The sequence below is a fragment of the Sphaerodactylus townsendi genome, linkage group LG07 (genome assembly GCF_021028975.2).
Source record: "Sphaerodactylus townsendi isolate TG3544 linkage group LG07, MPM_Stown_v2.3, whole genome shotgun sequence".
Taxonomy (NCBI): Eukaryota; Metazoa; Chordata; class Lepidosauria; order Squamata; family Sphaerodactylidae; genus Sphaerodactylus; species Sphaerodactylus townsendi.
Genome location: NC_059431.1, coordinates 77592957 through 77617386, shown reverse-complemented (window position 1 = coordinate 77617386; position 24430 = coordinate 77592957). Strand labels below are relative to the sequence as shown.

Below are 24430 nucleotides of genomic sequence, written 5' to 3'. Positions count from 1 at the left end.
ATGGAAAGTGTGAGTCTTAAACTGTTCTTAATTTGGAACACACATTGTCAGGGAGATGCTACCAAAAGAAAAAGTTTCTGGTTTACTGATGCTTTCTCTTGCTAAGTGGCCACTGCATTTTAAGTCTTTTTTCTCACATATCCTGGTTGCTAAAAATATGGGTTTGACAGTACTGAGACCTTTTGTGTCATGGTCTTAATACAGAAGGTGAGTGCTGCCAAATATTCCAGGGGAGAAGGGATAGGTTGCTCTTGGGAAACTACTTACAACACTATTCTTCTAGTGACTGTAAAGCATGGTTCAGTCCTCTGCTGAAGAACAGTTAATGTGAAATAGAATCTTCCCCACCTCAAGTTTCTTCTTTATTTACAGCAATTTTGCTCATATTCTGGCTCTTTTTAAAATTGCTTTGGCATTATCTGAGATCAAGACTTTGCTTTTCTCAAAAGTATCCATTTGTGACCTTTAAAAAGCAGGTAGCTGTGGAAGAAACTGGGATATCTTGAGAGCTGTCTGAACTGCAAGTGACAGGGTGGTAAAAGGGGTTTATAAAACTCAAAAAAACTTACTTTCACATAAATATAATTCAGTGAAGGGCCATGACAAAGAAATGTCATGTAGGACCTTTTTATCCTTCAAAAAACCCTTCCCAAAGTAGCTCAAGAAATTTCCAAAATTTAAAGAAATTTAATGAATTTGAGGAAATGAAACAAAAACATTCCCTTCCTGAGAAGGTTCTGATTTACTGGGTAGACTGATGCAAGGTCCAGGCCAGGAGCCATAATCTATAAGCATAATCCATGAGTCCTCTGGGGCCTTTCATTGTGTCTTGGGCTTGGGTACCTGCCTGGAGAGGGAAAGAACCACATTCAGCTCTGATGATAATCAAGTGCTGCTAGCTAGACTACAAGGGTCCTCCCTGCTTCATTCCCTGCCGGCATTGAGCAATATAAGAAATAACTTAGCAAAAAAATAATTTGAATTTTGTTAGTACATTATCCTTGGCTTACACCATGATCTGTTTGTTAATGCCATACTGGTTCAGTGCAAACTGTAGTTTGCAAATTGGGAGCCAACACTGGGATATATATTTTCTGCTTCCATCTTTCACTCTGTGGAACAAATTGTCTCTTCCTTCCACTTGCTGGCCTTAACCAGAGTTTAGCATCTCTGCACTGATGCAAATTAGCTTTTGTCAGTGCTGATTAATATAATATGAGAAACCTGAAATAAATGTCTGAAATGTTCTTTGCATTATATGACTCTTATGAAAAGAATGTCTTCTGGCCACTTTGGAAGAATAACTTTGCAGCATGCATTTTAAGACTCTGCACACGCATTCCTGAATATTTCACCACAATAACCTGCAGGTAAAAGTGGCCAGCAAGAGACTTTTAAAAATATTTCCTGATGGGTGTTCTTTTTGTAGTCAGCGGTTATGCATGGAAGCATAAGGGAAATCATCACTATTGATTTTATGCAGTACAAAATAACTAGAATAACTAGAAGGCTGCCTTCTCACTAGACACAGTGTGAAACAGACTTTTCTCTGTGATACACCTCTGAAGATGCCAGCCACAGATGCAGGCGAAACGTTAGGAACAAGATCTACCAGACCACAGCCACACAGCCCGGAAAACCCACCACAACCAACTATTTTGTACTGAATTTCTCTTTGTTTATAAAACATAAGTCCTTTAATATGTAAGTTTCGCTGTGCCTATGAGTTGAACTTCTTAAAAGGGGTGGAAGGATGTCCATAAATGAAGAGATGGCAGTTGGTATGGTGACCGTATGATCTGGAGAAAATGCTTCCCCACACATATCAGTTCAGTTAAACAGCTTGTTTAAAAGCCATGGTTGAAATCTGTATGGATCTGTAGTTAAGTCCGCTTCCTATTTATTTGTCAAAGTGCTTTTGAATGCTATCTTAAATGTTACACTCTCCTAAACATAACTTTGAATGATGTAATTCTACTTAGGTTGGCAACATGTATCCTTTCAAATGAATTTCATGAACTTCAAAAAATGATACAACATCCATATGTTGAATAACTTGGTACATTCAATATGTATACTTAGATTAAATGAAATATTTGGGCACTCAAAAAAATGGAGCAGCAGCAGCACGTATAACTTTGACTTTAAACAAGATGTGTCATAAGATCATTATGCTGAAATGTGTACTATTGCCTTTTTGGAAATTGATAGAATAATTTGTTTTTAAAGCTGGCAAATTCTTATAATAAAGAATTTGCTGGCTTGGAATAATTATTATGCTGATTTCAAGTACAAATTTTAGACTAGACTACTGGGCCCAGCCACGCGTTGCTATGGCAATTGTCCTTCTCATCACAGTCCGCAACCCACACAGATGTCCATGCAGGTCCAATGATCCCCAGCATAGCCTTTTGGGGTGTTCAAATGGAATCCCTCTTTCCCTTTTCAATGCACATCGTTATATGGTGCTGTCTTGTTTTTTTAGTATAAGGTAACCCTTCCCATTCCACAACGGAACTGTCCAGAGTGTGAATCCCGCTGTCCATGAGGCTGGTTGACACACACAGTCCTGGTTTGGGTAAGGCAGAACTGGGGCAAGCAGGCTGTCCCAGTCAGGCAGCAGAGGCGGGGTGGTGAGGCGCTCAGATCGAGGCCAGCTCCCTGGGTTCGTAAAGGGCCATGTGCAAAAGAAGCGGAGCAGGTAGTGTAGGTTCGCCCCCACCCTGCAGATTTTCTTAGAAGAAAAAGGCAAACTCCAACTCGCTTTTAGTAAAAGAGAGCTGTGGCGAATATGGGTGAGGAAGTGGGTAAGTGGTGGTTGGATGTGAGGGAGGGCAGAGTGAGGTGTGTGAGGATGAGCTGGATGTGTGTTGTGTGGTAGCAGTGGGTGAGGCACAGAGAGTGAAAGTTACCTGCGTGTGAGGGGGGGAACCCCACCTGACGTCTCACACGGCAAAGTGTGTATGTGTTTCACTTCCACTCGTATTACCTACCAGTATTACCTATTTACTGTTTTCACTGCTCATCTCTGCCCATCTGCGTGAACATTCTAAGCCCTCAGGCCACAGACAGGCTGCACGAACATTCTAAGGGTGACAGTTAAACAGAGGCAGCTTCATGGCCTGGTGCGCCAGGAAAAAGACGTTTTACCTGGCTCAGGTATGGACTTTCAGCGGTTTGAAGGTCCGAGTACCTGCCAGCAACAGGGAGGGACGTCATGTGAAAATTTGGGGGCGATCCGTCCAGCAGCTTCTGAGGGAGACCTTCAGGGACAAACACACTCTTAGATTTTTATATATATAGATTAGTGGCACAAAGGTCTGCCCTGAAGTCTGTCTGGGAAACTGAGGGTTGTAGAATGTTGCTGCTTGGCTCTTTATTGGTTCTCCTATATCAGCTGTTTGGAGGTGAAACAGATGTACTGAATGCCAAAAGATCTCTGCATCTACTTGTTAGGTTGTTGGTATTGATTGACTGCATTGGAGGCTAAAAAAAGGCTGCCTTTGAGATGTCACTATGAAAACTAGAAGTGTTGCTTTCAGTGCACACACTTAGGAATGGGATCATAATGGATGAAAAAAACTGTCTAAAAGATGCATTGTGAACTCTGACCTAGTGGGATTTGGGAGCATCTATGTAAAAGATTATGCATCCATCTGGAATAATCATATTCTAAATTTGAATCAGCTTGTCACTCTACTGGAGAGATCTACCTAGCTCACAGCCTGCCTTTTTACATCCCAGCCATGACTTGATCTTGACCTTAGGTCTCTCTCCTACTAGCTTTCCTTTCAGATATACATAATTTGACTGGAAAAGAGAGCAGAGGGCTCATGGCATGGCATGCAACATGGACCTCTCTATATCCTCCATCCTGTGGAGTGGGAGAAATCAGAGCTACCTTTTCCCCAGAAGTCCAATAGCACTGCATGAGATAACTGAAAGTGACAGCAGCAACTGGACATAAGAGCTTGAATTTGTTAGGGTGTGTTGGGTGGCCCCCTTGCCCAAGATGGATCCAACCAGTGTTCTGCTCCACCACCGCTCCCGATCAGCACAGCCTCTGTCAGCCAGGTGTGGGATTGGCAATGGCTTCTGCTCTTTAGAGGAAACAGTACCATGACGGACTGCAGAAGAATGTGTATTTTAAAGGTGCAGGTCTGTCAGGATCCATTATTGTTTATATCCAGAGTGAGGCATTAAGGCTTAGGAACAGGGAAGTTGCCTGATTGGCTGAGGCAACCCCGCACTCTGATTGGGTGAAGTATTATGTTGTCATGAGAAGGGAGGAGGATATCTCCATGTGGAACACAATTGAGAGGCTTTTGGAGCTTGAAGTTCCTGAAGTAAAGAGCTAAGTGCCTTTGCTGTGTTAAACACGTAATAACTCTGAGGAAAGTAGTGGCAGTCAATGTGTGATTCTGGATTGCCCTACTGTGTGACAGCCCTGTGTGCTGTGGTTGGAAGAAAATATACACAAAAGAAAATGTACCAAGCCTAATAGAGCCCAGTGTGGTTATCCATTAGCCAGAGTACCATCTGATGTATAAGGAACTGTACCATCTAAGAAACATCTGACATTAACATCTAAGCTATCTGAAACTGACCCATCCTATTAAAGCCTATGCCTGCTTATTCTTTGTATATTATTTGATATAATGTATGAAAAGTCAAAAAGTGAATTTTTGATATGGAAAGTGTGCTGAGGTTGAAAGTTCTTTTTTGGATGGTAAAGAAATATTAAGCTTTGGATCAATTGAGCATTCTAATTCCAGCTTGGAAGTAGAGGAAGAAATGCTTGTCAAACAAGACGTGGCGTCCCTGTTTGGATGTTATGATGTAAGTCAGGCATAAGGTATACTGGTGTTGCCACATGGTTTCTCTTCTTATGTGGAGTGACCTGGCAAGAGCAGACCAGCACAGTGGTAACTTCCCAGTGTGTTCCTTGCTTGGGCTTAGAGTACGTTGTAAAAAGTGCAGTCTTTTTCTTTTAAAATTTTGTGTGGGCATATCCTTATGTAGCAAACCAGATTTCATTTGGAGCATAAGACAAGAATGTTCACGTGTGGAAGAAAGCTAATGTACTTCCATACCTTATAGAGTGACGAAGCCTCACTCTATATTTAATATTAGCACATATGCTCATAATTGACACTCAGTAATCAATTTTCTTTCCAAGAAGAAATTCCACACTGTTGTTTTGGAAGGAAAGATATGGGATGGCTCCTAAAAATGCTACTTTATTACTTTCACAGACTACATGTCCTTCAGAAGTTCCAGACTTGTAGGAATATAGAACTATCTGTCTAGTACATTTTGTCTCTTTCCTTTCTTCTAGGAGTTCAATGTGAAACACACAGTTCTTTCTTCCCATTCTGTCTTCATAACTGCGCTGAGATGACAGATAAAGCTATACAAGGCCAACTTACACTATAGAGCCGTGGTGGCAAACCTTTGGCACTCCAGATGTTATGGACTACAATTCCCATCAGCCCCTGTCAGCATGGCCAATTGGCAGGGGCTGATGGGAATTGCAGTCCATAACATCTGGAGTGCCAAATGTTTGCCACCACTGCTATAGAGTATGTAAGCTGGGTCCAGGGCACACGTCCTTCATAGTAATTGTGAGTTTTCCTCAATTCCTGCAAACAGTGCCCTATTCTGATCATGGCTGTAGTGTATGTATAAAAGGGGAGTTAGCCTGTTCCATCTGCACCGTTTTCCTGACATCCTGTATACCGGGGGCTGTGCTATTTGGCTTGTTGGGCAAACTCACATATCTACTTTTGGTTAAACTTCAGGTCAGGAAAATAGCACAGGGGGGAAGGTGATGTCCTTTCTCTGCATCCACTATGGTTCTGATCCAAATTGGGCACTGAATACGTAGGAACTGAGAATTCTGTCTGACACATGGTAGCAACCTCAGATCCAACCTCTTTGGTTTATAACATGTCGATTTGACTGAGTGAGAATGATTGGCCAAGAGCACCAAGCAAGTTTTATAGTAAAGGGCAGATTTCAACATGGACTGTTTTTCTCCTCAAAGGAACTTGAGAATTTCCAAAATAACCAGTTTAAATTTAAAACCCCCATCCTCATTGATGGGCAATGAGTGGTGGGCCCCAATTTATGAGCTTGTGCCTGTAGTCACACCCAGGAATAAGTACCTGCAGACAAGGGAAAAACTAACCTAAATAATACTCTACTGCTGCTTGAAGTCTCTTCCCATCTTCCTTCCCTGGTATATAGCTCAAGTTCATGAAAAATGTGTGTAGTTTCTTTACAGTTTTCAATTTTGAAATTTAGGACAAATGCCCTGTCACCTTTTTGTCCCAAGGTTGGTTTTATCAAATTTCTATAGATTGCTGAAGCAGCAGCTTGTGCTTCTGCAACCCTGGAAACCAGTTGCTAGGCTACTGAGGACTTTCTGCCCTTATTTGGTATAATGATAGGTCCAAATGTGGAATACTAGAATCTATCCTTACCAAAAAAAATTGATGGGGGAAGGAAGAAGGGGGACACCAATACAAGTGTGTTAGCAAATTTAAATTCTCTACTTCATACTTTTTAATTAAAAAAAATGCTTATCAATCATCCCAGTATCCTGATACATGTGCCACAATGCTAGAAGCAAAGTAAATTTCTTTATAACTAGACAGAATATTATCCGCATGATTTCCCTTTCAACTCTGTAAATAAAAACTTTCTAAAATTAACACTTAAATAAGAGGTCTGGAATATTTTTTGTATGGTTTGACTCCTTCTCTCTGACCCCTCTAGTTCCAATGGGAGAAAATTTCCTATAGCAATCATCTGTGACCCATTTTGGGCAGCTCTTCAGAAACTCCTGCTGCCAGTCTACATGCATAGGACATCATGCCTCTTTTATCTCTTATTTTCACACACTGAAAAAAGCAGCATGTCTTCAAGATGAGGTCATGCAGCAGTGGAGAGCATTGCTCTTTAGCACAGGTAGATTCAGAGATCACACAAGCACCCAAAGCCTGGACTCTGGCAAACACAGCCTGGTCCAGTGGCATAATGCCTGGGGGGTGGAGGGTGGGGGGCGTGATGCACCAAGCACGTGCGAGTGTGGGGGTGTTCCAGAAGAGGCAGGGGTGTGGCAGGGGCACAAGGTTTCTACTCGCTCCGGCCTTGGCCTAGTCCTACCAATAGGTTCTCCCGCGTGCAACATACCCTTTTAGCCCAGGCTCATTCTTTGCTATTTGTTAGATGTTAATGCTGGCTCCTCCTTGTCCTGTCACACGCTCACAGCTCAGTGGGTTCCATGCTGCCACCTGTAAGTTAACAGTAAATCTATAGTCTAATATTGAAGCATAGTTTGAATGGGCAATATTCCATGCCCACTCTTTGTAGTAACTTTTGTAGATTTTTTTTCATAGCTGTACAAAGTAGTGAAGCACATACAGATGACATATGGTTGTATCAGTGCTAAGGATGCAGGTAAGTCCTTCTGTGAGCTGGAGTTGGGATTTTAACTGCTGCTCCTAAGAGTTGCTGTGCCCACACACAATTGTGGAATCTGGCTCCTAAATATGTAATTAGTAGACTGACGTTGAAACATGATAGTAGTTTTGAAGGCTGGCAGTATTATATTTAAAAAAAGCATTACAACTAATCCTCAAGCTTCATGTTTATAGTTCAGACCCTTGAAAACTGAGGGACTTGAAGGTAGTAGTTTGGAGGAAAGTATGTAATGACTTCTGTACAGCAATTTAGTATTAATAGGAAAAATGACTGAATAGAATAGTTATGGGAGAAAAGAGCATTTCTGGATTTAAGACAAAATTAATACATTTTGAAGGGTATCCTAATCAAGGCTGAATTCTACTGTGATGCCTCAACTATGGCCTGGCAGTTCTGAAAGGGTCTGAATTGGATTACTTGTGCCTTTCAACTGGTATTCTTTGACTTCAACTGAAGTCAAGTGTAAAGTATGAATAATGAGAATGAGATAACTTAGTTGGCACCAGCTAGGTAGTCCAGACTAGGCCTTCTCATAGGTCTAGAGAGGGCTAGCACATTTCTAGCTTTTAAGGCCCCAACTCATAATAAAATTGAGGACACATGATGTGTCTAAACAAGTTGTGGAACTAATTAAACATAAAATATTAACGTGACTACACCTGAGGTCTCCTTTCATCTGGAAGCCAAATGGCCCTGCCCCGCACCTCTAATTGGCCCTAGTCCAGTGGTATCCTTCAAATGGGTTTACTATTTATTTGTTTAGAATATTTATAGGCTGCCTCTTCAGAATTCCCTTTGAGGTAACTTAAAATTAATATAATAGTATACAACAAGCTCTGGTCATAATCATAAAAAACGATCCTTAAAACAGACCTTAGAGAAGCAGGCCATTTTAAAAAGCCAAGAAAAAAAAAGCTTTATTAAATAAAAGCCTGGATAAAACATGTTTTGACTTAGCACCTAAAAGGCAGGTAGGTACCAATCAAGCCTCAAAGGAGATAGTGTTCGAGAATGAAATTGCTACCAAAGGCAGTGCCTTTGCCTTTGTTATCATCTGCCTCATCTCAGAAGGTGAGTGTACATAGAGCAGAACTTCAGAGACAGTTCTTAACTGTTGAGTTAAATAGTATGGAAAGAGATGGTCCTTCAGGTTTCTTGGCCCCAGGACCTTTAGGGTCTTAGGAACCAGCTGTAAGAACCAGATGTAAGAACTAGCTTTGAATTGTGACTTGAAGCAGATGGGTAACCAGGACATATCTTTTAGCACAGGAATGCTATGATCCCTATAACCAACCCCCGATATTAGCCTGGCCACTGTATTTTGGACCATTTTCAAAGAAAGCCCCACACATAGTGCATTATAGTAATTTAATGTAGATGTGATGAGAGCATGGATCACCTTAGCTAGATCATGTTTTTTTGAGGGACAGTCATGGCCATGGAGGATACCTGAGCTTCCAAACATAGGTCAGTACTATCCCCAAGTTACAAACTTGCTTCTTTAGGGGGAGAGCCCCCCCCCCCCCCCCGGCAGACAGGCTCTCCAGTCCCTTATAGCTTTTCTATTGACCTTCAGCGCCATAATCTTGTCTGGACTGAACTTCAGTTTATTGGCTCTCATCTACGGCATTATCTTCTCTAGGCGCCTCCAGGACTTCCACAGACCCACCTGAAAACTGTTAAGCAGAAATAGAGCTGGGTCAAACATATATTGGTGACACATCAATCCAAATCCCCTACCAACCTCTTCCAGTGGTTTTACTTTTACTAGACATCTACTGTTCCGTGGCATTTGTGCCTCTTCCTCTCAGGAACTTTAACTAAATCTGCCAATTTGGATTGACAGCATGTTTCTTCCTCAAGGGGTTTGACCTGTTTACTCAGGAAAGAATATTCAAGACTTTGCTAAGGCCTGCAAGGGGATGTTCTAAACTTGGCACAAAATCTGCACTCTATACCCCTGCCTTCCTAGATTTTCCACAAAGATTGACCATCTTTCCTAGAAATTTAAGAAACAAAAACAGCGCTATTTCTCTCTTTAAAGAGGGCTGTCCAGAGGATTCTTGACGGCTGACTTATTGCTTGACTTTACAGCAAGGGAGGGTTTTCAAGGAAAGTGGGAGGCAGAGAGCAGTGGTTTGCTGTTACCTTCCACTTAAAATATAAGCAGTATTTGCTTGTCTACATGGTATTATCACCCATATATGTAAAATGCCATTACTTGCAGCAGTCTGTTTGCTTGGTGTCCCCTGCCCTCTAAATTCTAACTAGGTCTGACCTTGTTTAGCTTCCAAAATCTGAGGTGTGTTATAAATTGCCTATTCCTCCCTTTCCAGTTCTTCTGGGAAGATAATTCTTCTCCCACTAGAGCTTGGCAGGTGACTATGGTAAGAATGCTTGACAGTCAGACAAGTGACACTTCCAGAATAACTTTTATTTTCTTATTGATAGCAAACTTATTGCTGAGGGCCATTCAGAACTGCTTCCTCATTTACCTCTCCCAACGCACATACACCTTTAAAATGTTTTGAAATGAATAAATCGGATGGAAAAACTACGTTTGTTAGCATGTGTATTCCTTAATGAGTTCCTTTGCCTCTGGCCCAATTATTCTTCCTGCTCTGAAATTCCAGGCAGTATTTTTGTTGAGGATTAGACAGACGGGATGCGCGTTGCGCTGCATGCTTAGTTTCTTTACTAAACTGCCTTCGCTTCTTCTCTGGTTCTCCCTGTGTGCAAAGGAGGCGATAGCGTTGCTCGAACTGAGGCAGTGAGTGGCTAATGCAATTCCTCCCGCGCATCATGTGAGGCGTAAAGCGAACAATTAACGCCCTGCTGGCTGCCTCTTCTCAACTTCCAAGAAGGGAAGAAGCAATGTTGCAATGGGAGCTGCGCAGGGTTCCACTGGGAACGAACCAAATGGAGCTGAAGGGGGGAGGGAACAGGTCTGTACTATAAGCCTTCTTCCTTTTCGCTCTTTTCCACTTCCCTACTTTCCTGCATTGATTTAATTCTAGCTCCGTTTTCATCCGGTTCTCCGGGCAGCGAAGCTGTTGAAATGCATGCGCAGGAGGTGTTTATGGTAACTTAAACCCTCCCCAACCCTTTGCATCAAATGGTAGCGTCGCATTGGAATGTTCCCCAGAGTAGGTAGTTGCGCTTGGTTAAGGAAAGGGCTGGGTATGGTGGCTGTGGGGGAAGCAAGCTGAAACAAGGGATGTAAGACTCGGGAAGAGGAGGGAAAAGGTCAATTTCGAGGAACTTAAAACTAGTTAGGAAGTTTGTTCCCAAGTTTAAGGCTGTAATGAGCCCTTTTAGATTAGTGAGTACCAAGTGTGTGTAAGAAGCGGGACGGGGGTGGGGTTACTTTTTGGAGTTTCCTGAAACTCTTCTTTCCCAGAGATGCCGGTGAGAGGAGGCGATCGCTTGCTGCATTCTGGCCCATTGATTTCCTCTTGGGTTGTGGTAAGTAATGTATTTTTAAAAGCACCCTCTTTCTTGGGATCCCTTTGTCTCTTCTCACTCGTACACTTGTTCACAGTAGTCGTAAACTAAGATCTGGGGGGACCCCCCCCCCCCCAGGGAGAAAATGGATGGTAACTTAAGTACTTGGATGGCCATCTCTGGCCATTTTATGGAGTTGTCACAGTTGTATCTAGCCTTTAAGGTGGCACACACATGAGGCTATCACCTTTCTCACTGTTCCCGCTCATAATCAGGTAAATTAGGCTGACAGATAGTGACCTAGTGATCTCTTCTAAAGCAGGTGCTTGGATTCAGTTCTTTTCTGTCTCTGACATTCTTTCCAATGACCAAATTATACTGAAATGTTTAAATGTTATGTATTTGCAGGTGCTTGATGTGTGTAATGAATGCCAGGGTGGTTAGGATGTTGGGCTAAAATCTGGGAGACCTGTGTTTGAATCCTGCTTTGCCAGGGAAGCTTTCCGGGTGAATTTGGGCCAGTCCCTTTCCCTCAGTCTGACCTACTTAACAGAATTGTGAGGATGACATGGAAGAGAGTGATGGAAGCCACTGGGAAGGAAGGTGGGGTGTACAAAAAATATAAATAGTAATGTGTATATTAGCACTGCGTTGTTTTTAAATAGTGTGAAGCCATTCAAAGTCTGATTGAATTGGGATGGCATGGGGTCTTTATTGTACAGGCACAGGTTTGTTTGACTTTCTTTTCCATGTATATTACGTGTCAGACTTTCATGCATGACAGAGAATCTCCTGAATACTGAATGGAGGATTGTTCTTTAGGCACTATAATTTTTTCAGTTCATAGAGGGCTTTATAATTCTGCCCATTCGTAATATAAACAGTTTGGGTAAGTGGCAATTATTCTGATTGCACAGAACTGGAAAGTCTAGATGGAGAGCTAGTGACATTTATAAAGTCATCTCACAAGTCTCATTATTCAAAGCCAGTTTTATTGGCCTTCGTTAACATCTTGGAGATCACTTGGCAAGGAGTCACTTTCAGTTGACGAGGAAAGTGTTCTAAGCACCTGTTGAACCATCTTTATGGAAAGGGATCTCTGACTATAATATGCCAATGGTCTGCTTATTGCAATATGTTCTTCCTTTTGTCCCTGAACACATAAACCACACACATACATATATATACAAATCTGTACAGTTGAAGTCAGCTTTTCATATGGTAGCTTTTGAGAAAGTCCAGAAATACGTCTGTTGTCTCCTAAGTAATAGCAGAGAGGCTATATATATATCTATATGTGTAATTGTTGTTCATTTTTAATTCAATGCTGGCTGTTTTTTTTTTGTATTAACCTTTTTGTATTAACTTTCCCCCAGTAAGAAAGTTGACTGTCACAGCTTGTGAAAAATTGGAAACAGATATTTGAACTTTCCATGTGACTGTCTTGGTTGCAACACAGGTCATCTGACTCTGATGTTTTTCTAGGCATTACAAAGAAAGCTGTGAAAAACTCATTATTTTGTGACCATTTGTAAGCAGCCTTAGTCCTGTGCTGAAATTATGCATTCTTTTTTGTGTGTTTTTCCTTTTTTGATGCTGACATCATAGCAATTATTTGGCTTGTTGAGCATTCAAGATTATTTTTTTGTTGAATAGAATGGTTAGACTCTGTCAAGAGATATACTACAAGTGTGGGGTTCTCCAAGAATAACCTTTATGGGTGGTAACTTCTGTAGACTGCTGGCTGTATAGCTGCTACTACCTTGTGCTTCTGTGCTGTGGAAATAGTGGACCAAATAGTGGACCAAATTATTTGAGAACTAATTTAAGTAGCTGGTGTAATCCATACCTCAATTTGAAACTTGTTTCTGATTCCACCTTTACTAAGAACTCTAATTTTTCCAGGGTTAATCTAATCCAGTAGCCAAAAATATTAATCATTGCAGATGGACTCTTCTCTGGCTCTCTCTCAATTTGGTATTTGTTCTAAAAGTTCAAAGTCTTGCTAAGTACTTTCTGTACACTGACTAGTGCCATACATCTTGCCGAGACCAAAACCTTTTAGCAGTTCCTTAGTGTATGCATCTTGTTGGTAGTTCAGATGCACATTCTAGTAATGGCTGCTTCCTTATCTCTTCTATGATCATTTGAGTGGCAAGCAAATAGTGAGAACTGTTAAAGTTTGAGACCTTGTATGCTGTCCAAAGGTACCGTATATACTCGTGTATAAGTCGACCCGCATATAAGTCGAGGCACCTAATTTTACCACAAAAAACTGGGAAAACTTGTTGACTCATGTATAAGTCGAGGGTGGGAAATGCAGCAGCTACTGGTACATTTCAAAAATAAAAATAGATACCAATAAAATTACATTAATTGAGGCATCAGCAGGTTAAATGTTTTTGAATACTTATTTCAAAAAAAACCCACAGTAAACTAGCTCTGTAAGTGGAAAAGAGGGTCAACAAAAACAATATGGTCTCAACAATAACTTTAAAAGTACAAAAACCTTAGCTCAACCAGCAACCAAGCTAAAACACAAGAGTTAAAATCCTTCAAAACTGGATTTTTGGTCAGGAGAGGAATGTTTATGTTAGCAGTACCAACATTTTGGATTATCTTTAGGAGACCCTCTTGATGATACCACCCAGGTTTGGTGAAGTTTGGTTCAGGGGGTCCAAAGTTATGGACCCTCAAAATGTAGCCCCATCTATGATTAGCTCCCATTGGAAACAATGGGGAATGGGGCACCCACTTTGTGGATCCATAACTTTGGACCCCCTGAACCAAACTTCACCAAACTTGGGTGGTATCAGAAGAGTCTCTTGAAAAATCCCTGAAATTTTGGTGCTGCTAGCCTAAAAAACTGCACCCCCTGGTGGCCAACAAAGTAAAAACCCTAAAATATTTTTAAAAATACATCTGACTCGCGTATAAGTCGAAGGGGGCTTTTTGAGCACAAAAATGTGCTGAAAAATTCGACTTATATGCGAGTATATACGGTAAACTATTTCTGAGATGGACTTGTTAGTCTTTCTACATTTGAATCCCAATAGAAGGTTTACGCACAGTTTCTCAGCATTTTCTAGTAAAGATGAATGAATTTTTGTTTGTAGCTTTCTTACAAAGGCAGAATATTGGGCACTGCTTCTCTGACCTGGCCCATTGGAGAGCTAAGCGTAATCCATTTGGATTTACGTGTGCATTTTGGAAGATGAAACCATTGTGAACTGTGCTGCTCTTCTTTGGATGGACTCTCTGTCCCCAAGAATGAACTAGACCCAGGGCAGAACATCATCTAGTTATCACCGACTTTTATTTTTGAGGGGATGGGTTATACAAACAGATGCTTTACTCAGGACAAGCTGGCCCTCAGACTTCCCCCTTCCGCATTACTGTAAGGTACCTGAGTCATAGTATTGGCGCCCCAAACCATAAATCTTGGTGCTGGCAGCATTATTTGCCATGTACAAGTGACACTCGAAACGTATGAAGCATATCTGTGACACAGTGCATCTATGTGCATATTCAGCACTGTGATGATTTATGCTTATTTATTAAAATATTTTACTCCACCTTTTCTCATAGCTCATTTTTATTATGTATAGGAGGATACTTCAAAGAACTGGTGTACTGGTTTGCAGGGTCTGTTCCCAGGTTTGTGATGTCTCTAACTTTTTTAACACTGAAAAGATGTTCAAATTGCTAAGTCAGTTTCATTGGTATGGAGTCTGTAGAGGTGGTATTACTGCATTCTTGAGTTTAATAAAGGATTGGCAAATATTCTTGTGGAGCAATATCTCCTTCCACCCTTTTTTCCTTTCTTTGTTCAGTCCAATTTGGATTTTGGGATTCTTTCCCAAGTTACCCATATTAAACAGCTATTTCTTGTGCCAGCAGCCCCTCTGGTTCCAAGCAACAGTAGCAGCTCCCCCAGTGCGAATTGCTGAACTGAACTCTTTGGAAAGAGTGACAAGAGTCTGAAAGATGTTTAGTGTAATAATAACGTGCTATATCTGAAGAGTGGTTGATGAGATATTAATTTGACAGCAGAAGTTAATGCTTAGTTACCCTTTTTCTTTTCTTTGCTTTCCAAAACTCTATCTGTGTTTTGTGCTCTAAGGACCAAAACATTTTTGCTAACACTTGAGGTCTTGGCTTTCACTCTGTTGAAAGGGACATGTTTGCTGTTTGTTTTCTGTCTCTTTATCTCTTTGTGGGGAATGGAAAATGTTCTGTGTGGTTTTTGGTCACTCCTTACATGGTACGATATTACTTGAAAGTGAATGGACAACTTAAACTATAATCAGGATTTCAAATACTGCTCCTATGACTGATAAGAAATTGTACATTAATGATGTCATGTATGGTGAGGTCTTGTAAAATAAAATCAGAAAAGGTTTGATCATATCAAAGATTGTGTGACCTAAGGATTGTAGCAAGAAAAAGAGTAATAGATGCACTCTGGAGAAAGCATTAGAAACATAATATAGAGGTGAATAATTCAGATAGTGTATTTTTATTCATAGTGCAGGTTTCCACGAAATAGCTTGGTAAAAATGGTAAAGCATCTTCCTAACAATAAATAATGGCTTTTAAGAACCCTACAGTGTTAGCAGTTAACCAGTGATACCCTGGGGATCTGATCCGTGCCAGTTACTGCTCAGGAAAGGAAGTTGTGTCATTCACTTTACAACAGGCAGCTTACACCGAATGTATTGGAGTGCATTGCCAAAGGGTTAACAATTCCTGCAGGAACAGGTTTTTCAGAAGTTGTGGGAAAAAGTAGGACAAAGTCTGATTCATCTGGACAGTTTGCTTTCCCTGCACTGTTATCAGAATAAGGCCAAGGAAAATAAGTATTTCTGAAGAAAGAAAACAGACAGGGCCTAGAGGAGATAAATAGCTGCTTTGTTTACTGACTAATGAAATCTAGCAGTTACAAGTAAAAGGCTTTTGCAAATGTATCAAGCAAATTACGCCTATGTCAATGGGCATCTCTCACTGTCTTCTGTGGGGATCTCACATTCTCATGCCCAGACCTAACAATTGCAGTGCTAACAGTTTACAATGGATTGCAGAACAAAGAGGTCAGTGTCTGCAAAATCTTCAAAACTAGGCATAGAGGGTTTCTTGGGGGCAATCGTCCCAATACACCTACCCAATTAACTGTTTCAGTATTGTTTCAAACATAATTTTAATTGGTCATCTTAGAGTTCATGTATAGGCTTATACTGTTTGCATTCTTCTTTAACATAAGTTCAGGTTAAAGATTTCTATTAACACTATAGTTAGTTTCCCCCCCCCCCCCATACTGTTCTTAAAGTCTCGAAGCATATTTCTTTTAAAGAATTCCTTTAGCAATGTGAATTTTGATGGTTTGGGACATTTTGTGTGTGAATATTGAAAAACACTTCTCAAACAAATCGAAGTGTTGCTAGTTTTTTTTTTACTAACTCTAAGAGGTGGCGGGGGGGGGGGGGATCCCGTTCTAATTGGTTTCTTATTACCCCAAGAAAATATTCATGACTGTAATGTAATATTTGGAGCAGCATGAACAATTCTTCTGTTAATAGAGCTAGTACACAGAAGAATAGAAATGTGAATGTGTGGGAGAATTAATATGGATTGCATTGAGACTCCACTTAAAAGCTCATAATTGTCCCATTGTCTTGAGCTTTGTTGCATTATGACTGGATGATTAAGTATATATGTTGCCCTGATTGGATTATATCCCAGTAATGAGTTGTCCTAAAAGAGGGTTGGCTGTCAAAATGTATTGATCGTACTAGAGAAAAAAGGAGACGTAGCCTTTTGATGAGACTGGTTCCTGTACAGCTGGATTGAAGAATATATTTGGCAACCCAGAACATATAGAGCCGTGGTGGCGAACCTTTGGCACTCCATATGTTATGGACTACAATTCCCATCAGCCCCTGCCAGCATGGCCAATTGGCCATGCTGGCAGGAGCTGATGGGAATTGTAGTCCATGACATCTGGAGTGCCAAAGGTTCACCACCACTGATATAGAGAGAGCTAAGAACATTGAACCCCCCATGGAGGTTCTTTCTGTTCTGTGGAGGGGAAGGCATCTTAACATAAGCAGTTTCCACTAATCAGTCAAGGAGGCAGGCCCTAATTTCAGACTTCCTGTCTCCAGTGATGGGAGTTGCCCTGTGTGTAGTCACTTTGTCTAAATCTCAGAGAAAATTATGAAATTATGAACATGCTGGGTGGATGCTGCTCAACTCTGATCAAAACCTATAATGGATAAGAAGACGGGAAGATAATTAACAGCATCGTGGAATCTCTCTATATAGCCAGGCCTCCCTTCTTTGGAGCCGAAGAAACTTTCTCAGGATAAAGCTGACATTCCCTTCTCATTCTGAGGGGAATTGCATTTTAGAACGGAATGTCCAGTAACAATTACTATCATTTTCTGTGGGACTGGCCAGCCTATTTTGTCTGAACAAGTAATGTGTAGAAACAGCCTATCAGCTGCAATTAGCCAGTGCCAGGTACCTAATTCACTGGTGTATGAAGGCTGGCATGGCATAAAGAATAGAGTGTTGGATTGTGATCCTAGCACACCTGGGTTTGAATCCCCAGTTCTTCCATGGAAGCTTAGTGGGTGATGTTGAATGAGTCATAAACTCACAATCTGGTGTACTTTGCACAGTTGATGTGAAAAGGGGAGGGCTGCTTTGTTATAAGAAAGCTTAGAAAGAAAGTTCTGATGTTCTTGTAGGCTGCTTTGAGTTCCAGCTGGGGAGAAAAGTGGGATAGAAAAAAATAAATGCTCATGCATGCAACTGGCGATTATACTGGTCTCCTCAACAGAAGTGTTCATGATGAAAAAGCTGCAAGATTTGATGCTGTGCAGTTTGATGGGGAGGGAAGGTGGTGTGGTATAACCCTATCTCATCGGATCTGGAACGCAAAAATTGAGCAAAGTAAATTAAGCAAATTAAGTGAAAATCCTTCTGAAGACTGCCATCAGCCGCTCCTCCATTAGTGTGACAGATAATGCAAGGAAAGTGAGAGACTAAATTCTAAAATTCTGCCTGTTGAAGTCACAGCTGAAAGGAAGAAAACTTAAAGAAAACAAAGTTCTTGGAGGGACCCTGAGACAGAATTGAGTGGGAGAAGAGAGTATTCTAGGCGGTCATGAGTAGGGAAATGGATGAGTCTACCATGATGACAAAAGGAAGACCACCTGCCTTGAGAATGATCTGATAACTGGACCAGGTGGCATGGCCCTAGTTAGTAGTAATTGCCTGTAAAGGTAATATTCCAGTAGCCATAGACTGAGGAATTGATGGGTGGAATACCTTTTAAGGTAGAAAAAATGGCACAGAGCCTTTGAGATAAACTAACTCCTCCATTTGGGAGTGATAGTTCATTGTGGACTGTTTGAGAAGTTCCTGGAAAGGGGGGGGGCGTTGTTTGTTTGAAACAGTTGGGAAAAACAGTTCAGATGCAGGAACCTGTTCTTCTCTGACAGCTAGAAGATACTAAATAGCAATTGGAGTACATTGGTGTCTTTTAGGAAACGAGGGTAAGGCCAGTCCTCTGGCATATAGCATGAAGGACCAGTGAGACAGAATGTGTAACTGAACCGGGTAGGTCCTTTGTCTATACAGGATTATCTCAGAAAAGGGGGGAAGGGGAGGAACTGGACTTGACATTAGGTAAATGCAGCAAAGGCTTGTGGCCTAGCACAGGCATTGCAGTAATTTTGATACAGAGGTTACAGCCTGGTCCTGTTCTATCTTGTATGTTGCCTAGACTAGTAGTAGTGTCAGTTCTAATTTTGTTGGGGTGTGCTATGGGAAGAAAGGAAGAGGTGAGGCTGTAGGAGCAAAGCTCCATCAAGTATATGTAGCTTCCTTACACCCAAGTCACACCACCGGTTGATCCATTCCAGTTCAATGTTGTCCTTGCTGATCAGTGGGCTGAAATGAAGCAATTACCTGAAAACTAGTACCTTATGGTGTACATTACTTTGGTTTATGGCATACTAGGCCTGTTTACTTAAACTCTTACGTGTTCTGTAAAACACTCTTAGGTTTAATTGTAAGATGCTAATACATCTAATATTTGCTCATAGATAGTCTTGCTTTAACTTCAAAAATAGATTCACATGTTCCATAATCCACCCTACATAGCGTAGCCTGTATTTGGTTTTCACAGGTACCTTGCTTGGTTTTTTTTACTATGAAGAACATAATATTGATGCTGCCAATTGTGAAATATAATGTGTTGCAAACTGGTGCCTGTACAACTTCAGAGTATAGCTGTAAAATGACATTTCTGAATTCTCACTTGTATAAGGCTGTCAGGGTGGGGGGATTGTACATAGGGGGAGCAATAAAACAGAGGCTTCTATTTTCAGTCTTCCACCTAAGTCTGTCACTTGACTGTGTGTGTGTTTACTAGGCCCAAGGAGGCTCGTTTGTTTAAAGTTATCTTAGTTTATACGGCAAGAGATGTTGGAGAGAAAAGGGAAAACTGAAGACTTCAGAGCAGATAATGTAGCAGTGTCTTAGATCTCTCTTGCTATGTAGGGATATGGATTTAATTACCACTGTTTCCAGAGTTGCAGATGCTGTACTTAGGAAACCGTAGCATTGTATAAGATCCATATGTTTTAAAATAGCAAGCTGTTCATATGGTCAAGCTTCTAGATTATGAATGTATGATTTCAGATAAGGAAAAGAAATTGAGATTCTGGTACATTTTCTAGAATTCCCAGATGCTAGGAGATTTGGTGAGATTTTGTGAGTGTTGCCTTGGGAGTGTGGAGTTTGGGGAGCATTTGATGTCACTTTTGGATGCTGGAAGTGTCTGCCCAAGTTTCCATTGTCTTTACCATAGAAAACTGGAGAAAATTCCTTGCATGACACTATGTTGAAGCCATTTTTTCTTCTGTTCCTACATTATTTGGGGATCTGCACTCAGAACAGGTAAATGGAAGGCCTATTACCTCTTGACTAGTCGCTCTTAGGACTTGTAGTGAATCTGCTTCTCTCTGTCATTCTTCCTCAGTAAGGAAGGGAGGACTATTTTTAATTACCAGGTAAATGGAAGGCCTATACATTTAAATTAGTGTCTCTTAGTGAATCTGCTTCTCTTATCCCCCTTTTTTTCCTCCCCAGTAAGAAAGGGGAGACTATCTCTAATTACCAAAGTATAACTCAAATAAAACAAATACAAAGTTGCATTCTCCATTGAGCCCTATTTATTAAAATCAGGGTGGATTTGATTTAAATCACAATTGATTTAAATCACAATTTAGAAATACTATGCTATTAGAATGCTATTAGAAATACATAGATTTGGAAAACTGGAAAACTTCACAATTTGGAAAACTGGAGAACCAAGCTTGACTACCAACCCCTTTTATAGCAGATATCCCACCCACCAGTACAAACACGCATGCAGCTGTTATACTGCATCCTGGCTCCTGCAAAGACTTCTCATCCATCCCAGCTCACCCCAGAGCTGTTAGCCTGCTGCTGCGTCTTCTTCCTTGCAAACTGGCACACGGCTTCCTCCTGTGACACCCTTGGGGCTGTTGTGACAAGGGGCAAGAGGGCTGGCAGGGGCTCCCTTAGCTTGGTGTCAGGAGGCTGGAGAATCTTGGAGTTGGGGCCTGGTTGTGGCTCCCAGCCTGCTTGCTTTTTCAGAGCCTCTGGACCTGGTCCTGCAGAGACTACTGAAGGTTCTACCTGAACCTCTGGGCCAGGTACTGCAGGAAGCTCAGGCGCAGAGCTTGCAGGCATTACCTGGGACTGTGGGGCCAAAGTTGTGCTCTCTTCCCCATCTGAGTCATCCTCTGAAGGGTCCCCAGACATGTTGGATTGAGGTCCCCTCTGAGGGGTCCCCAGACATGCACCACACAACAACTTGCTCGTGGTCCCTGTCCCAAAAGAGATCCAGCTGACTTTAACCAAGGCCAGCGCATTTTTGGCCCTGACCCCAGACTGGTGGAACACTCTGTCAGATGAGGCCCAGGTCCCTGTGTGTCAAGGGAGTTGTATCTATGTGATTGAGATGCATTCCTACTTCAATGTAACTGCTTAAAGCTACAAATCAATGCTGCTAAAATATATACGTAACCAGTCTGCTATATGTTACCACTGCCATCTGGGACATTCTTTTCTTGATCTTTACTTTATGGTTTCACACACTTTGTAGATAACTAGGCTTCCCTGACACCCTGGTCTCATGAGAGACAGAGCTATATCCATTATCTTGTGGGGCAGGAAGCCAGGTAGCTTTCTCTCACTATCTGTTGCTGACTTTGGGGCACTTCAGCTCTAGGGACTGGTTTTCACAAATTTTTGGGAAAATGGAGGAGGGACTTGCAATGGGATACAAAGGATGGCAAAAGCCAGGTTTGTCAGACCTGGCATTTCCAGGCCTTAGTGCTCTGATGCCTTATTAATAAATGCCACTGATCAACAACTTGGAATTTGTTTATTGGCTTATGGTTCTAGACCTAACACTGTGGGACCTGGTGCAATTCTGCAGGGCCTGTAAGATGGAGCTGTTCCACCAGGCAGCGACTGTGTCCATCAAATGGCCTCTTCTTTCTTCTATGTTTCCCCCATTTGTTTTGTACTTCCAGAGATAGGATTTTAATGCCAAGTGTTCATCACCATCAGGTTTTAAAAGTTATTTTACTGAAATTGATTTTATTTTATTATATTTCTATTGTCTTTATGTATTTTTGGAAGCCACCCTGAGCCCACAAGGGAAAGGGCAGCCTATAAATATGATAAATAAATACGTTGTTTTGGGTTCCCACTTTGAAGAAGGTTGGGGAATAAATGTAAGTAAATTAATGTACCTGAAGGGGGGGGAGGTTGTCATCATTTGTACGTTCATTGGTGGGTGGGAAAGAGACCGAAGCAGGAAAAGGTACAGATCTGGGTGTTGCCAGGAGGAGGGAAAGAGGAAATTGTTTTGGGGAGAGAAGTACAAGGAAAATTGAGGTGCCTCCTTACATCCTTGCAGGTTCCCACCATGCAACTGGTCTGGTTTTCCCATGAACAGGTGTAGGGAAAGGGGGAAAATGAAGATGGGGGAGATACAGGTAGGTTGGCTGGTGGGTGGGAAGGAGATAGAAGCAAGAAAAGGGGAGTGGGTAGGGGAGCTTTTAGGGAACGAAAAGAGGGAATAGTGGAAGAGGGTAAATGAAATGCCCCTGTAAGTCCTGGCAGGTCCCCCACATTGTATATGTTTGTGTATATGTATACATGTAGGTAGGTACGTAGATAGAATGCACTATTTCTAGACTATACACATATGCAATGAATAGTATAGAACAGGGGTAGGGAACCTGCGGCTCTCCAGATGTTCAGGAACTACAATTCCCATCAGCCCCTACCAGCATGGCCAATTGGCCATGCTGACAGAGGATGATGGGAATTGTAGTTCCTGAACATCTGGAGAGCCGCAGGTTCCCTACCCCTGGTATAGAAGATATACATCTTTGCTGTGTAATGACATGGCGAAGTCATGATTGTAAGGGACTGGGATACCGTAGTTCTCCTAACTAATTGAATTTAAGCTAATTCAAACAAAGGAGTCGAAAAAGAACCTTCTGAGTATTGTCCTCAAGTAGTACTACATGTTTGATGTTGCTTCTGCTCCCTTCAGGCCCCAGGTCTTTACTGGGTGAGCCCTTTGTTTTCCTGAGCCCTCTTCAGCAAATCCGCTCGCACTCTGGTCTCTCTGGCCTGCTCGTCATGTTCTACCAGAGTTTAAGTGGGACCAAGAGAGGGAAATTCTAATTGACTTTAGTGAGAAAGAATCTTTCCTTGTGAGGCCTTCAGTGCTTAATCAGTTTGTCTTCTTTTGGACTGCCAATCAACTCCTTGGCAGCTGCTGTATTTAAGTCAGTGCCTTGTCTTATTTTAAGCCATGCTATGGATCTTCTTTATTGCAGCATGCATGTCTGGTGTTCTGTTTGCAATATTCAGTGCTGCTGAGAACAGTTGTCATCTGTACCAACGTGGTAATCATGGCTACAACATTTGTAATGTTACTGTGAAAAATAAAGATGACGGATAACTTCTTTTCATTAAGCCTGACACAAAGAATTATCTTAAAAAGGGGAAACAGATTGCTGTTTCTGAGATGCCTTGTTGATATTTTTGAAGCTGCTGTTTTATTTTAGTAACCCCAGCTCTACAGTGAATCACATCGATAAGCATGCGTTACGAGTAGTGGCTGGTACTTTTGCTCATGTGGAGAGCATGGTTTTAATTTTGCTTACCAGACACCTGTAGGGCAGGTTTGTCAAAGAACACAAGATTAGATCTTATACTGCTTCCCTATTTCTTATACACAATTCTTTTCCCTTCTTCTGTTGCTAGGTAGATACTACATGGAAAAGCAGCTGTTAACTTAGTGTGTATTGAATGTCATGAATTCATCTTCAAGATGTTGGAAGCATGGACTTTCAAATATGCTTGTAATAAATCCAAGAAAAAGTATATTTAGTGTGTATCAAAATAATACACATACAAAATGGTTGATCTTTATACAGAATGTGAATGATGTGTTACTTTGTCAATGCTGTTTATTTTTCATTTGAGGCCCATGAAATAATGTGTGACAACAAATAAATGCAAGTAAATTTTCTAGGGAGATGGGTTGCAGTCTTTGAAGAGGAAGAAGAGGAGTAGAAGGAGGAGTATTTGGGTTTATATCCCCCCTTTCTCTCCTGCAAGGAGACTCGAAGGCCGTTTCCTCACGGCCAGGATAAATACGCCGCCAAAGAGTTGGCTGGCGTGGCAAGTTCTTCCGCTCTGCAGATGAAGCGAGCGAGGCGTGAGCTCGGCAGGAGGCAGGCGGCTCCGCGTGGAGCCTCTTCCCCGTCCCGCCCACTCACGGAATGTCCCTGCGTTAAAGCCGCCTGCTGGCGTCGCAGCCCCGCCCACGCTGCCCTCCGACCCCTGGAAGGTCGGAGGACGAGTTAATGAGCGAGGGCTGCGACGCCCAGCAGGCGAATGCGGCGAGGACAGCGTGAGTGGGGCGGAGAAGGGAGACAGCGCATCTTCCCGGCTGACCCGGTTAAGCACCCAGCGCCATATCGCCGGGAAGACTCTTCCTCCCCAACAACAACCCACTTAGCAGCCAAGGGTTTGTTGTTTAGCGGCGATCTGGCGCCCGCCCTGGGGGGAGGTGGAAGCGCGAGATCAGTCGGCCGCTGCTGCGTTACAGCAGCGGCACCTGGCGGCGACCTGGGGGCGGTGTTTTTACCACCCCCAGGCCGTCGTTAATGGGCCGTGCGGAAACGGCCAAAGGGACTTACAAACTCTTTTCTCTTCCCCCCTCACAACAAACACCCTGTGAGGTAGGTGGGGCTGAGAGAACTCAGAAGAACTGTGACTAGCCCAAGGTCACCCAGCTGGCATGTGTTGGAGTGTACAGGCTAATCTGAATTCCCCTGATAAGCCTCCACAGCTCAGGTGGCAGAGCGGT

General features: G+C 42.1%; 1 protein-coding gene across 3 annotated transcripts in view; it reads left to right on the top strand.

The window, feature by feature from the left end:
• Positions 1-24430, top strand: part of TJP2 (tight junction protein 2) — an 85741-nt gene that overhangs the window by 29920 nt on the left and 31391 nt on the right. The window contains exon 1 of one of the 3 annotated variants that reach the window (XM_048503152.1): positions 10630-10953. The exons of the other annotated variants lie outside the window; for them this stretch is intronic. Coding sequence (XP_048359109.1) covers positions 10891-10953 — 63 coding nt within the window. The 5' untranslated portion in view covers positions 10630-10890. Of the gene's footprint in view, positions 1-10629; positions 10954-24430 lie in introns of those variants that run through there. 3 annotated transcript variants of the gene reach the window in all.